Genomic DNA, 16,302 nt, shown 5'->3' with positions numbered 1-16,302 from the left:
ATGTATTGAGGTGCCCCTATGTTGGGTGCGTAACTATTTACAATTGTAATATCTTCTTCTTGGATTGATCCCTTGATCATTATGTAGCGTCCTTCTTTGTCTCTTGTAATAATCTTTATTTTAAAGTCTATTTTGTCTGATATGAGAATTGCTACTCCAGCTTTCTTTTGGTTTCCATTTGCATGGAATATCTTTTTCCATCCCCTCACTTTCAGTCTGTATGTGTCCCTAGGTCTGAAGTGGGTCTTTTGTAGACAGCATATATATGGGTCTTGTTTTTGTATCCATTCAGCCAGTCTATGTCTTTTGGTGGGAACATTTAATCCATTTACATTTAAGGTAATTATCGATATGTATGTTCATGTTACCATTTCCTTAATTGTTTTGGGTTTGTTATTGTAGGCCTTTTCCGTCTCTTGTGTTTCCTGCCTAGAGAAATTCCTTTGGCATTCATTGTAAAGCTGGTTTGGTGGTGCTGAGTTCTCTTAGCTTTTGCTTGTCTGTAAAGGTTTTAATTTCTCCATCGAATCTGAATGAGATCCTTGCTGGGTAGAGTAGTCTTGGCTGCAGGTTTTTCCCTTTCATCACTTTAAATATGTCCTGCCACTCCCTTCTGGTTTGTAGAGTTTCTGCTGAAAGATCAGCTGTTAACCTTATGGGGATTCCCTTGAATGTTATTTGTTGCTTTTCCCTTGCTGCTTTTAATATTTTTTCTTTGTATTTAAGTTTTGATAGTTTGATTAATATGTTTCTTGGAGTGTTTCTCCTTGGATTTTTCCTGTTTGGGACCCTCTGCACTTCCTGGACTTGATTGACTATTTCCTTTCCCATGTTAGGGAAGTTTTCAACTATAATCTCCTCAAATATTTTCTCAGACCCTTTCTTTTTCTCTTCTTCTTCTGAGACCCCTATATTTCGAATGTTGGTACATTTAATATTGTCCTAGAGGTGTCTGAGACTGTCCTCAATTCTTCTCACTCTTTTTTCTTCATTCTGCTCTGCAGTAGTGATTTCCGCTATTTTATCTTCCAGGTCTCTTGTCCGTTCTTCTGCCTCATTAATTCTGCTATTGATTCCTTCTAGAGAATTTTTAATTTCATTTATAATGTTGTTCATCATTGTTTGTTTGCTCTTTAGTTCTTCTGGGTCCTTGTTAAACGTGTCTTATATTTTCTCCATTCTATTTTCAAGATTTGGGATCATCTTTACTATCATTATTCTGAATTCTTTTTCAGGTAGGGTGCCTATTTCCTCTTCATTTGTTAGGTCTGGTGGGTTTCTACCTTGCTCCTTCATCTGCTGTGTGTTTCTCTGTCTTCTCATTTTGTTTAACTTACTGTGTTTGGGGTCTCCTTTTGCAGGCTACAGGTTTGTAGTTCCCGTTGTTTCTGCTGTCTGCCCCCTGTGGCTAAGGTTGCTGCAGGGGCTTGTGTAGGCTTCCTGGTGGAGGGGACTGTGCCTGTGTTCTGGTGACTGGGGCTGGATCTTGTCTTTCTGGTGGGCAGGGTCATGTCCAGTAGTGTGTTTTGGGGTGTCTGTGAAGTTAGTATGACTTTAGGCCGCCTCTCTGCTAATGGATGGGGTTGTGTTCCTCTCTTGCTAGTTGTTTGGCATGGGGTGTCCAGCACTGGAGCTTGCTGGCCGTTGAGTGGAGCTGGGTCTTAGCATTGAGACGGAGATCTCTGGGAGACCTCTCGCCGATTGATATTACGTGGGTCCAGGAGGTCTCTGGTGGTCCAGTGTCCTGAACTCGGCTCTCCCACCTCAGAGGCCCAGTCCTGACAGCCGGCCAGAACACCAAGACCCTGTCAGCCACACGGCTCAGAAGAAAAGGGAGAAAAAAAAGAAAGAAAGAAATTTAAAAGTTAAAAGAAACAAAATAAAATAATTATTAAAATAAAAAAAATTTTAAGTAATAAAAAAAAGAAGAGAGCAGCCAAACCAATAAACAAATCCACCAATGATATCAAGTGCTAAAAACTGTACTAAGATAAACATAAAAATCAGGAACCAGTCAGTTGCATACAGTAAACCCCAAGTCTACAGTTGCTCCCAAAGTCCACTGCCTCACTTTTGCGATGATTCGTCATCTATTCATGTATTCCACAGATGCAGGGTGCATCAAGTTGACTGTGGGGATTTAATCCACTGCTCATGAGGCTTCACTCTCCCCAACTTCTTAATGTTGGGGTGCCCTAGGGCTCAGTCCTCACATCGTTTCTTTTCTTTTTGTATGCTTCATCCCTTACTGAGCTCAGCCAGTCCCATGATTTTAAATGCATGTATTTCAAATCTGTCATCCCCTCCCCATTGCCACTCCATCCCCCTTAGTTCAGGCCTGGCCAGCTCCCTCGGGACTATTATGGCAGTCTCCCTGTCTCCTTCCAACCCACTGTCCCCACTGTAGCAGATGGGGCATTCCATAAAGCAGATCTGGTGCCGGCTCTCCCCAGCACAAACCCCTCTGAGTGCCCACGGCCTACTGGGTTGTGGGCAGACTCCTCAGCGCCACGTTTGGGGCCCGTGGGGATCTGGCCCTGGCCCACCTTTCCAACCTCGTCTCACCTCTCTCGCCTTGCCTCAACCGTGCCCTGCTACTTATAGCACCCCTGGTGGCCGCCACCAACCCCCCACCCCCTGAGCCTCCCCACTGCTTCTCATGGAATCTATCCCTGGCCAGCCAGAAGCAAGTTCCTCCTGGTCCTTCAAGTTCTGTCTGAAGTAAGACCTCCTCCATGACCGTGACTCGTGACTTTCCCGCCTAGCTTCCTCCTCTAGACCATCCTGGGATGGCTGCTTGTTCCTTTGCAGCCCCACCATATGTGTCTCAGACTAGGAAGCCCCGGCGCACTTTATCGCCTCTGTTGTTTACAGGTCTTCTCCTGCGACTAAACCACAAGTGAATTATTCATTGAGCACAGATGCTGGGTCTCATGTATAGTGTACCCCAGGTTCCTAGCCAGGGGCCTAGCCTCCACTGGACCCCATGAAACCACCAGAAGTCCTGAGGGCTGGGTGGGGGACGCCTTGCACGCACCGTAAGAGTTCAATGTGTCTCTATTAAAAGAAAGAATGAATCTTAAGTTGTAAACTGTCAGTGCAAAACTTCCCCTGGTGCCTTAAATACTGAGGAGTAGGTTCCACAAATTATTTTATATAGAAGTACAGAAGTAATGCAATGCATGCAGCCACTCTGGAAAACAGTATGGCAGTGCCTCAAAAACTTAAAAATAGAACTACCATACGATCCAGCAATTCTGCTTCTGAGTATATACCCCCAAAACAGGGACTCAGACACTTACTTGCACACCCATGTTCATAGCAGCATGACTCACAGTAGCCCAAAGGTGGAAGTAACCCAGTGTCCATCAACAGGTGAATGGGTAAATAGACTGTGGTCTACCCATGCAGTGGGATGTCATTCAGCTTCCAAAGGGAAGAAAATTCTGACACCTGCTGCAACACGGATGAATTAAGAGGACGTTATGCTAAATGAAAGAAGCCAGTTGCAAAAGGACAAATAAACGGCACGATTCCACGTGTATGAAGTATCTAGAGCAGTCGAATCTGTAGAGACAAAGGAGGATGAGGGGGCCCAGGGGCTGGCGGAGGGGAATAGGGAGTTCCTCTTTCAGTTTGGAAGTTCTAGAGACGGATGCTGGCGATGCTCGCACAACAGTGTGAATGGACTTAATGCCGCTGAACTATGCACTTAAAGTGGTTTTGCTGGTCAATTTGATATGTGTATTTCACTACAATTAAATTCTTTTTAAAAAAAGAAGGCAGTATACTGTTCCTTTGAGGGGTTCATGTTGACTTGAGCATTTATTTCTTTTTCTGTCTCTCTTGGTGGCGATTTCATAGGCCAGTATTTCTTGATCTTCCTGTGTGGTGACCGCCTTGTATCTTCATAACTTTCCTTTTCATCCTTTTGCTTAGGCATCAGATTACTCGAAGTTTTTGTTAGAATGCTCACTCGTGAGCTGTTTTTAACTTGACATTTTCAGTGTTTTTGTCAGTCCTGTTTATGTGTTTGAAATTATCTTTTACCTTTTAATGTGAATCTATTAACATCTTGTAAAATATCAAAAGGTATGATATACAATACTGGATATCAGTTATGTCTTAAAACTGGAAGAAAACCTGGAGATACAATCCCGAACTGCCTTGAAGACTCCCCATTACCATTTCAACAGTGAGGCTTTGAGGTTCTCTGAGTCATGCAGAATTGGCTAAAACTTGTGGACTGTTAATTGTTGTTTTGATTCTCAGACTTCCTGACATTTCTGAAAAATGGGGGAGAAAAACTACACTCGTGGAGAAAACGGCAGTCGTCATGTGCTTTGTGAGCTGCTAATTGCTGGTCCCACATTGACACCAAGCACTTGGCGTGGTGGCTGGGGTGGACTGAAAGGTCGGCTGGCCTTTTGCTTATGACTTCTCCATCTCCACTACACTAAAGGGCACTTATAAAGCAATCAACGTGTAAAAACAGGACGCTGAAATTTTGTTTCCTAAGAGTAATGGCAGTCGGTTCAACGCAAGGAACGTTTTTGAGTGCCTTTTATGTGCCTGGAATTCTGTTAGGCCTTGGGACATATAAATGAGACATGCTTCTTGCCACCAGGCAATTTAAAGTGACTTTTGAGAGGACCATGGCATACATTAAAATGTTTAACCTCTTGATTGTTTTCAGCGAGTGGGCCATGGCAATGACAACCATGCAGATGCTGACCGATCCCCTATATTTCTTCAGTTTATTGACTGTGTTTGGCAAATGACAAGACAGGTGAGAGATTTCAAGTCTATTTCTGACCTTTATAGTCTGATCTAAGCATATCTTAAAGTTGAAGACAAACTTCAATTTCAGGTTCGTTCAAAGTGAAGATGTGTGTGTGTTAAATATGACCCCTTCTGTTATTTAACTCAGTTTGATTCTAATTACTTAGAAATATAAGCAGAAAATTGGAAACAACCAACTTCACACCTAAAGGTGCTTTTCTCCTGCAAGCAGTTTTTGTCCGTCATGCTGTCCGGCAGCTGTGCAAACCCTGCCCCTCAGTCCTTCTCTTTCTTTCACTTGCCCTCTCTCTGTCAGGGTAAGCACACACAGCCCGCTGCTGGGCAGGTACTGGAAGATTCCCAGGAGTTAGAAATGGGGATGTGACTGAACAAAGGGGGTGGAGACCAGGGAATCCAGGACCCTCTACGCCCCGCCACCCCAGGCCACAGCCCCTCCCACCCCAAGGTGAGGAGGAAAAGGACTGTCCCAGGAACGGTGGCAGATACGAAGCTGCTGAGCGTCTTGTCATTTCTTACCCGGCAGTGCGTGGGGCCCTGGTAAGCCAGGTGGCCACGCAGGGGTCTCCCTTCCCTAAGCCAGTCGGCCCGATGGTCAGCAGGCCAGAAGGCATGTGCTGTTTCTTCCCTCATCTCCAGCGTCGAAACCCAAGTTTGGGGTCTTACCCTCACGATAGGACATTGTGCCATGCAAATGGACCTGGAATCAGAGCCAGAGAACAAGCCAGAGTGCCGGAGACAGCCAGAGGGACCAGAGACAGGAGGGAAACCAAAATAGAGGCAGAGATACAGTGAGAGGGACAGAGGCGAGGGAGAGGCAGAAAGAGCAAGCAAAATGCAGAGCCCTTTCCAAAGTGCCTGCTTGGGTGGGACTATGGGGAAGAGAGGATAGAAAAGCATGGCCTGGGCCCTCTCCTTCCTGTTGACCTGGAGGTCTGGCCTTGACTGCCTCGGGCACACGAAGGGGACCATATCATGTTAAAGATGCGCCTGCTTGGGCCCTGCCCCTGGACACCCTTCTTCCTGTGGGCCTGGGGAGAGGCCCAGGTGTGTGTAGTTCTTAAAAGCTCCCCAGGTGGTTCTGATATGAAAATGAGTTACAGGACAAGTGATCCAGACAAGTGGTTCCCAGTGCAGTCCTGGGGCCAGTAGCCTCAGCCTCCCTGGAACTGAGAGATGCAGGTTCCCAGGCCCCGCCCCAGACCTGCTGACCCTGGATGGGGGGCAGCACTCTGTTTCACAAGCCCTCCAGGGATTCTGCTCTACTGGGGTGCTGCTTAAACTTGACTGTGCACACAGATACCCTGGGGATCTTGTCAAAATGCAGTTCTGATTCACGGGTCTGGGGCAGAGCCTGAGAGTCTGCATTTCTAACAAGCTCCCAGGCTGTGCTACTGGTCCACAGATCACACTGGAGTAGGAAGGATCATGAGAGAATAGATAGATACGCCTTCAGAAATTAGAAAATAATTGGGCTGGCGTGGGGTTCTAAGCAGCCGAAGTACATTTCACAGAGTCCTCAGGCCCTCCCTTAGAACCTCCTCGCACTTTTAGACCCAGCTTCCCCAAGCTGATTGGCTCTTGCATCATCTGAGTGCGCAGTTCCCGGCTGATTCAAAGCAGCCAGTTAGGTAGAGGGGTGGGGGTAGAGGAGGGGTGGTCTCAGCGGCGGGCACCCGATGGTATGAGTAACAGGGAACAGCAAACACATACTCAAAAGGCACGGACACCGGCCTCAAGTCTTACTGTTTCGTAGTGCCATGTACTCGCAATTTGTATTGATTCCAAGCCAGTAACAAAATTAAAAGATGGTTACATTCAGGTTAAGGCAGGAAGGTATGAAATACGTTTCAGAAAAGTTACATAAAAAGGCTGAACACAGAAAATAATTCTGATGCTTCTGAAGGGATAAGCACCATTTTTGTGGATGTGAAGTAGCTTATTCCTCCCAACTGCCTAAAGTGCGTGTGTGCGTGCGTGCGTGCGTGTGTCTGTGTGTGTGCGTGTGTGTGTGTAACATCTTCAAACTGACTTCCATTCTTCATATTGCTTAGTGTCTATTTTCATGTCTAATTTATATAATTTTTGTAATGTTTGATTTTTAAGAAAGAAAATGAGGGGTTTGGGTTAGGTTTCAGATGCTTCTTACAAGCTTTAAGATTCTGTCCGTGAAATGTGTATACTTAATTTCTTTTAAAATACCATTGTTAATGCATTAGGAGACACACCAGTAATCAGTCTAACTATGAATTAAGTTACAAGTGAATGAGATATGTAGCTTGTCAGAAAAGATGCAGTAATGTGACAAGATTAACTTATTTTTAGGTTTCCTACTGCTAAATCAAATAAGCTAAGTCAGTGTAACGTTGTTAGACATCTCAATGGAATGAACTAGTCTGTGTGCACAAATTGATATCAAAGGAACTGAGGGAAAAAGTCATTGAAGGACTCCAGAGAAGAGTCTCAAAGACATTCTGCAATAACCCCAGTTTAAACAGACTTTTTACCCTTTTGGATCGGTTTAATAGTTGATGTTTTTGTCCAGGTGCAGAATTTCATTATGGATTTCTATGGGGTTTTTGAGACCACACTTTTTAAAGTGTATGGTATAGTTTCCAGGAGAAAAGGCTAAAAGAAACTGTGAATCACAGAGGCTTAATCTTGTATTTGTATCTAGCAGTTGCTACTTCCTCTGATGAAATGTTTCCTGAACTGAGTTTAACACCACAATGCCCTTCGGATGCGAATAGCAGTCCTGACCTAACATGAATAGATGGAGCCTTTCGGGTGTCAACCGGCTTGGGCTGAGCCCCGCCCACCCTGACCTCCCATACCTGCTACCCACTTGGCCGGAGTAAGGCCTGTAGTCAGTGGCGATGCCCCCCTCCACGGCCCGCCCAACCAAGCTCGCAGATCCAGAATGCGGGCTCAGGGTTAGGACTAAAGACTCATGACTTCAAAAATATGTCAATAGAAGCTTTGCTGTCCTGTTGATAAATGTATATTTTTAAACATTTGAAAATGAAATACAGACCTTCCATTTCTATCCTTGATTTAATTGCTTCAGTATATATGTAACTGTTATATTTTTGCTTAAAATTCATAAATTTCTTGGTGTCAATAACTTATAAATAGAGCATGACTAAGCTGCATAGAAAAATACTAGAAAAAATTGACATAATGTACTTGGCCAGATTTAGTTGATTTAGTTCATCATTGATTTGGTTCATCATTGATTTAGTTCATCTAAGAACAAGATTAAAAAAAAAGTTATGTGTTTCTCTGAGAGCAGTCCTTAAGGTAGACAGAGGCAAATCTTAATCTAGGGCCGCTGAGCAGAATTCCTTAGGTTGGCTAATGTCACAGCCTGGTGAGGAAAATAACAATTTCAGATGGAGTTTGGACAGTCCTGCATTGACCATTGTTTCGAATTGAGAAGCTTGTCTCTGGTCTAGTAAAGTAATAAAGATAAGCTTAAAAAATAAACTTTCCATCAGTGACTCTGGTTGTCACTCTAGAGATGACAGAATTAGTTGTGACAGTCTGCAAACATCTCTGATTAGGGAATAGATCTTTAAAGTACACTGATGCACAAAAATATGATGGGTAATTCTATTTGGTTTTGTTCTAATTGCCTTTGCTTCATTGAATAGGTGATGAATATTTCACTATGTTTTTACATTAGAATTCTGGTACATGGTAGGCTCCCAGTACATGCCTGCTGCTAGGATCATTATCATCATTTCCAGATCGTCTCTATCATGGCTACTAAATGTCAGCTACTGGCTAGAAACTCACGGCAGTGGTAATTCTTTGCTGGAATTCTGCTAGCCCCATTAAGAATTACCTGAAACAGCAATTGAGAGGATCATGTGGTTTTCCTCCTTATTCTGTTAATATAGCGAATTACAATAATAGTTTTTTTTGTTTTTGGTAACCTTGATCTTCAAATCTTAAAGCAGCCTTGCATTCCCGAGACAAACCCCACTTGGCCATGTGGTGTTGCCCCTTTTACATTGTATATTGCCAGGTTCAGTGTGCTTACATATTGGTAAGAATCTGGGGGTGTATGTCCATGGAGTTGTCTCTGTGGGAAGGCTTTTAATTTCGAGTTGTTTGTTTAATAGAAAAGGACTTTCTATTTCTTCTTCAGTCACTTACCTGGGAATCCCCCTCCCTTCTCTGTGACTCAGAATGTGCTTCCACAAGGGAAGCTGGGACAATAGTAGGACTTGTCTCATTGGTTTCCATTCTGAGCTGGGGCGGGGTGTGGTTATCACAGTCCTGTGCTCCGGGCTGTTGCCAGTGTCTACAAACAGCTGGGTCATATATTTTGTCCAGCTCTCTAGTTGTTTCTGGCACAAGGCTGAATGCAGGCTGTTCTGTCATCGTGGCGAGAAGTGGAAGCTCCATAAGCTTTCTTAGGCACTGAAAAGTACAACAGTTTTTGTTGCTTCAGGTTGTTTCTCAGCCAGATCTATAAGCTTGGCCTGGAACCTGGAGACAATTAAGTTCCACATGGCCTCAGTTTTCCTTTTAATCTTTGACTATATTCCAAGTTGTAGCTTAGCTGTCTTTCACAAAAAACTTAGTACCAATTTGTTTTAGAAATTGAACTTTAAAACTAAACCTTATTTCTCTCTCCATTTAAGTTTCCTTCAGCATTCGAGTTTAATGAACTATTCTTGATTACAATTTTGGATCACCTTTATAGCTGTCTCTTTGGGACTTTCTTGTGCAACTGTGAACAGCAGCGACTGAAAGAGGTAAGTGTATTATATCCTCTGGCTTTCCTGATTGCTCGAGTGCCTTTCCCATTAAGTGCCACTGCAGAAGGGGGACTGAAATGGAGAGGGGACTTGGGTCTCACCCTGCTGCTGTCTGTAAATGGAGGGGTTGCACGAAATGCCCTCCCAGCGTTCACCAGCCCCAGCGCATGTGTCTAATCTTCCCGCTGAGTTGACGAAAGCCCCTTCCTTTACGGGTGCGGGGGCCCAGGGAGCCCACAGCTCCCTGAGGTCTCTAGTGTCAGGACTAGACTCTGGACCCCCTAATCTCCAAATGCTATGATGCTGCTCGTCTTTCTCTGTGCTCTTGGGCAGAAGGGTACTGGGAGACCATGGACAAGGAAGTCTGTAGATGAGCCCAAACCTCTCCCGAGGTAGCAAGCTCAACTTTGTTTCCATCAAGCTGATAAAGGAGCAGTTACCAAGCTTCTCTGTTAGATTTACCTCTTCCTTTTCTCCTCACTTTGGGATAAAAGACAGAAATGATCAAAAGTGAGGAAGCATTGGGAGAAGGCAGCTTAAAGAGTGTCCTCTGGTTCACAGAAAAGGACTTCTGCCAGCGGGTTTAGTGTGCTAGAACATTCGAGAACTTAGGAGAAAACGGCAGGCCCCCAGAGCCCGCCTCCCTCTCTCTCAGCGCACAGCTGACCACTCCCTCACCCTATGCCCTCTCTGGTTCTCCCCCACCTCGCTGGCCTTCCCTGCTCCGTCTGTTTCCTTTTAACCCATCTCTAAACTTGGAGTCGCCCGGGCCCAGGTCCTCTTCTTGTTCTCTCTCCAGGTAGCTTCATCTGTCTTGGGGATCCAAATGCTGTTTTCCTCTTCCTCCCTCACCCTTTTGCATCCCACTCAGTGGCACCTCTGCCCATCTAGATGCTAAGGCCACATACATAGGGGCCATCTTCAATCCCTCCCTCGCCCTCACCTCAGCTGTCACGTTCAGTCCCTCAGTGAGTACTGCCAGCCCTGTCCCAGGATGGATTTGCGATCTGGCCACCCCTCACTACTCCACCACGACAAGCCTAGTTGAAGCCTACCCAGCCCGCAGTCTTGCATCTGGAACTAAGGCAGCTGCCCAGAAATGAGCATTTCTGACCTCCAGTGAATCCAAGCATAGCGACCAGGGCAGCCCTCCCAAACTTCAGACTGGTCACGTGCCTCTCCTCTGCTTGAAACCTCCCTGTGGCTTCCCACTGTGATCAGGGTAAAGTCCACATTCCTGAGGGCCCAGTGTGATGGGGCCCTGTTAACCTCCTAATGAAGAAAAAGAATTTAAATGAGTGAATTTTATGGTATGTGACTTATCTCAATAAAGCTGTTTTTAAAGAAAATGTCAGCAGAACAATATGGTTCATATGTAGAATTTAAATCCTTATGGTCTTATCTTTTTTTTTAAATCAAAATGTACTCGAAAAAATCAGCTCTCTTGAGATATAATTTACATACCATACAATTAACCCTTTTAAAGTGGACTGTTCAGTGGTTTTTAGTATATTCAGGGTGCAACCATCCCCACCATCTAATTTCATAAAATTCTCTCACCCCAGAAAGAAACCCCATACCCGTTAGCAGTCACTCCCGATTCCTCCCTCTGCCCAGCCCCCGGCAACCACTAATCTACTTTCCGTCTCTATGAACTCACCTCTTCTGGACATTTTGTATAAATAGAATCATACAGTATTTGTCCTCTTGTGTCTGGCTGATTTCACTAAGCATACTGTTTTCAAGGCTCATCCATGTTTGGCATATACCAGTGTGTCGTTCCTTTTTCATGACTGAATAATATTCCATTGTATGGACAGACCATAATTTGTTTATCCAGTCATCAGCAGATGGACATTTGGGTTGTTTCTACTTTGGGCTCTTATGAATACTGCTGCTATGAACATTCATGTTCAAGGTTTTGTGAGGACATATGCTTTCACTTCTCTTGGGGAGACACCTAGGAGTCGAATTGCTGGGTTCATATGGTAGCTCTATGTTTAACCCTTTGAGGAACCACCAGACTGTTTTCCAAAGCAGTTGCAACATTTAACATTTTTACCAGCAATGTCTTAGGGTCCCATTTTCTTCACATCTTTGTAGACACTTGTTATTGTTTATCTTTTTGATTCTAGCCATCCCAGTTGGGTGTGAAGTGGTATTTCATTGTGATTTTTGTGTGCATTTCTCTGATGACTAATGATGCTGAGCGTCTCTTCAGGTGCTTATTGGCCAACTGTATATGTCTGTGGACAAATGTTGATTCAGATCCTTTGCCCATTTTTATTTGGGTTATCTTGTTATTATTGAGTGAAAGAGTTCCTTATGTATTCTTTACATACATAAGTCCCTTATCAGATACGATTTGCAAATATTTTCTTCCATTCTGTGCACTGTATTTTCACTTCTTTGATGGTGTCATTTGAAACACACGTCTTTAATTTTGATGAAGTCCAAGTTATCTGGTTTTTTTTTGTTCTTATTGTTGCTTGTGCTTTTGTTGTCATGTCTAAGAAACCATTGCCTAACTCAAGGTCATGAAAGTTTAAGCCTATGTTTTCTTCTAAGAGTTTAGCTCTTATGTTTAGGCCTGTTGTCCATTTTGAGTTACTTTTTGTATGTGGTGTGAGGTAACGGTTCACCTTCATTTTTTTGCACGTGGTTATCTAGTTGTCTCAGCATTGTTTGTTGAAAACACTCTTTCTCCCATTGAGTTTTCTTGGCATCCTTGTTGAAAATCAGTTGACCATAAATGTGAAGGTTCATTTCTGTACTCTCTATTCTATTTCATTGATGTGTATGTCTATGTCTGTCCATCCTATGCCAGTACCACCTGTATTGATTACTGCAACTTTGTAGTTAAGTCTTGAAATTGGGAAGTGTGAGACTTCCAAATTTGTTCTTTTTTCCCAAGATTATTTTGGCTATTTGGGGTCCCTTGAATTATTGCTGGTGTTTCTCTTGTAAATATAAAATATGAAGAGATCCTAATCTCTTGTGTCTAGATAACTTGGGGAGAAGTCAGCTGGCTTGGGAGCAGCAGAATGGTGGAAAACACTCCTGGCCTCACTGTTTTCTCACTTTGGCTTTGTACTTGATCCACGTTTAATGTCGATCTGCCCCATCATGCCTGTGGGTTTGGGTGCCTGCATTCCGATGAGCAATGCAAAGTTACAGTGTACTGTAAAATTGGGAGGTGGGGATCTATAATTTAATGATATATTCTCTATATAAGGCTTCTTCAGCCTGCCACCCCACAGGTTTTCCCCCAGATAGCCATGATTTTCCAGTGAAAGGAATCTTATCTGTAAATTCTACCTATGGTCCTTAATATTAAGGGTCACACAAGCAACGTGCAAAAAAGAATAAAAAATGTATTTGTTAAATATGGGCCCCATCATCCTGGGATTGTCAGAAGGTTCTCATTCTGCCTTCAAACAGACACAGTCGCCAGATGTCATCTAACTCAGCAGTACGTTTTTCTGGGACAGTAACTAGTTTGTTTTTGGGTCATGTGTGCAGAGGGATGGGGTGGGACTTAGTAAATGTTCCTGGTTTTTATCAGTTGAACCCCCTTCATTATTCAAGTCCTTTTCTCCACGTGGTACAAGTTCTTGAGGCCATGAAGTTGAATTCATTTCAGTGTGTTCCTCTTTTTGTTTTTCAGGATGTGTGTACAAGGACTGTGTCTCTGTGGTCTTACACCAATAGCCAGCTGGAGGAGTTTTCTAACCCCTTCTTTGTGAATTATGAAAACCACGTCCTATATCCTGTTACTAGTCTGAGTCATTTGGAATTATGGGTAAACTATTACGTGCGATGGAATCCACGAATGAGGCCTCAGGTATCTTTTTGTTTTTCTTTTCAAAAAAAGCATATCTTTCTGCCCAAGGAGGGATGGTGGTGTAGAAGTAAGTGAAGGTACACAGCTGATGAAGTGTTGTAAATTACTGCATTTGTCAGTCCTTCCGATGACTCGACTCGGTCACAGCTTATAGACTCTGGTAGCACAACAGAAAGAGGGCACGTGCCGAGTCACAGCGCACGTACCCCCTTGAGGAAGGGGTCGTTTCCCCCTCCCTTTTCACTGTAACGTCTCCTGAGATTGAAAAAATATTACAGAACAGTGCACAGCAGGGCCAGGCAACCGGCTGTGGTCGCCCTTGGTGTTCAGTGGCTGAGCTCTTCCAGCTGGGTGGCCGGGACGTGGTGGGTGTGGTTGAGAACCAGGCAGCCAGCCCTCCCCTCCACGGGCACGTGGCTTTCTACTGAGGGTTCTGGGCTTTTTTTTTTAAGTTGAATTGTCTGCGGGTTTACTGGCCGCGCACCAGGAGCACGTCTCCAGGGCCCAGTCTTTCCTCTCTGCCCCCTCCTGCCTGATCCCTCCCTCTTGCTCTGCACCTTCAGAGCCTCTCCAGGCATGTTTCATCTGTCTCCTCCTGCTTGGGCAGCCGTGACAAAGTCCCACAGACTGGGTGGGTCCAACAACAGAAGTGTATTGTCCCCCAGTTCTGGAGCCCGGAAGTCCAAAATCAGGGTGTCTCAGGGTTGGTTCCTTCTGGGAGCCGTGAGGGCAGGATCCGTTCCAGGCCTCTTTCCTTGGCTTGTAGACGGCCATCTGCTCCCTGTGCCTTTTCACATCATCTTCCCTCTATGTGTATCTGTGTCCAGATTTCCCCTTTTCATAGGGACACCAGTCATACTGGATGAGGGCCACCCTACTGACCTCATTTTAACTTCATTACCTCTGTAAAGACTCTCTCTGCAAATAAGGTCACATTCTTTGGTACTGAGGGGTGGGATTTCAACTTATGAATTTAGGAGGGACACCTGTAATAGTCCCCAAGCCCCACTAACCACGGGGAGGACTGAACTGTTCATGTCCCTCTCAGTTGCGTGGCATGTGAACGTTGACAAGGCCGTCACTTCACTAACCTTCCCTCCATGCTAGAAATTCGCTTGCTGTAGCCTTGGCTTCGGGCTCTGTCCTGACAGTGCAGCCTGCCGCCTGGGGCACCACTTCCTGCTTGTGCGCGGCTCACCACTCCCCTCTCCTCGCCTCGCCACTCGCCTCCTCTTTCCCTTACTCTGCTTCCTTGCTCCATGCACCAGTTCCACGAAGCTTCAGCTATGGAAGCCCTTTTGTCCTCTAACCCTCTGAGTTGGCTGCGCTGCCCTGGAGACCTGAGGACTGTTCTCCAGAAGGCCACTATCAGGGCCTGTTCAGCACAGTACTTGTTCTTCTCCCGGAGCAGCCCCTGAACCGGGCCTCCCGTCGCCCCCCACCTATGCCCGTCTCCTGGCCTGCGATGGATGCCACATCCCGCCAGGGGCCCCTCAAACCCTCTGACCTCAGAATGCCTTCCCTGCCCTCGGCCTCACACCATGCCAACAGGGGATGCTCAGAGAACCTTTTCTTAGGAAACCTTCCTTGACCTGACCCGCCCCTGCACTTACTCTGAGGGCCCTTCTGTCACCACATATGAGGCAAATGTCTAACGCGGGTATGGGGCCACTAGCTACTTCCCGTGTTGAAGTGGCCAGGGCAGCGGGCACGGCCACACCGGCGCAGACATGCTGGGCGCCAGCAGGGCCAGAGCACGTTTCTACCTACCGAACACCAGGGTTCTGGATATAATGTGTGTTTTGAGTCGCAAAAATGCCAACTTTTAGGAGTTGTAAAATGTTCCCTTTATTGAACAACATCGGAAGTTGAGGCACAGTCTCAGCTCTTTTCCCATGAAACCAAACAAACAGTATACAGTTAGGCAACTTCTTTGGTCAGTGGTCAGTATTCAAAATACAGGTTTTCAGTTTCGTGGCCAGTAAGCCATCAGTCACCAACTTCAGGCGTCCTGTGCTCACGCCTGTGCCAACGAGCACCCCTCCTGTTAGTTCCATGGCATCTGGACAGTTAAGAATCGGCCGTGGCCTTCAAAAGGCCACCTCACAAGCATGGTCCCCAAACCTGTCCCCTTCCCTCTTGTAACCCACGTGTCTTGCCTTGTGACTCTGGAGTCGTGTAGCCAAAGTCAGTCCTGCGGCGGCCCCTTTGGCGCCTGGCGGCCTCCTGTCACCTGCCCCGCCCCCGCCCCCGCTCCAGGCCTCTGGGTCTGTCATCTCAGCTCCCGGATTCCCTTCTCCAGGCCACAGGGACAAGGTGGTGTTCCTCACCTTTTCCCTCTCCTCTTAGATGTGGCATTCTGCAAGGCTGGCCCCTGACACAAGCGCTGTGATGAGATTGAATCACCCCCAGGCGAGCTCCCAGAGCGGTGCTCTGCGCTGACCCGGTGCCCTGACCCGGCTCGTGGTCCTAGGCTGCCAAATCCAGGGCCCCTGGAGCGCTGCTTTCCAGTCTTGAGTCACTTAGGCACCCAAGCCTCTGGCAGCTTCTTCCTACGTGTTGTGTTGTTAGAAATACACCAGGGCTGAGGTCTCCTGCCGCCCCGCCCCCCTCACCCGCCTGGCTCCCTCTGCTGGCGCTACCAGCCTGGCCCTGTGCTGGTCACGAACTTGGTGAGGACAGGCCCCAACTCCTTCTTCAAGCCTGCATGCTGCACGCTCCTCTGTTCTCGAAAGCACGCGAATTCGTACTCACCCGAGCACACTCAGCTCAGGACGATCATGAGAAGCGCAGGCATCGCTGCTCTGGGATGAGGCTGGCGGGGGCGCCCCGGCCAGGGCCAGACCCCGACCCTGGCGGTGAGGCAGTGCCCACTGCGGGGAAGGTCCC

At 46.1% G+C, this 16,302-nt stretch overlaps 1 protein-coding gene across 4 annotated transcripts in view; it reads left to right on the top strand.

Moving 5' to 3' along the window:
- MTMR1 (myotubularin related protein 1) overlaps nt 1-16,302 on the top strand; it is a 96,639-nt gene that overhangs the window by 74,735 nt on the left and 5,602 nt on the right. For all 4 annotated transcript variants that reach the window (XM_060002354.1, XM_060002353.1, XM_060002356.2 and 1 more), the window contains 3 exons: nt 4,697-4,789; nt 9,453-9,566; nt 13,237-13,413. In XM_060002354.1, coding sequence (XP_059858337.1) covers nt 4,697-4,789; nt 9,453-9,566; nt 13,237-13,413 — 384 coding nt within the window. The remainder of the gene's footprint in view (nt 1-4,696; nt 4,790-9,452; nt 9,567-13,236; nt 13,414-16,302) is intronic.

This window comes from Delphinus delphis, chromosome X (assembly GCF_949987515.2).
Source record: "Delphinus delphis chromosome X, mDelDel1.2, whole genome shotgun sequence".
Classification (NCBI taxonomy): Eukaryota; Metazoa; Chordata; class Mammalia; order Artiodactyla; family Delphinidae; genus Delphinus; species Delphinus delphis.
Note: the sequence above shows the minus strand (reverse complement) of the source record. Positions and strands in the feature narration are given on the sequence as shown.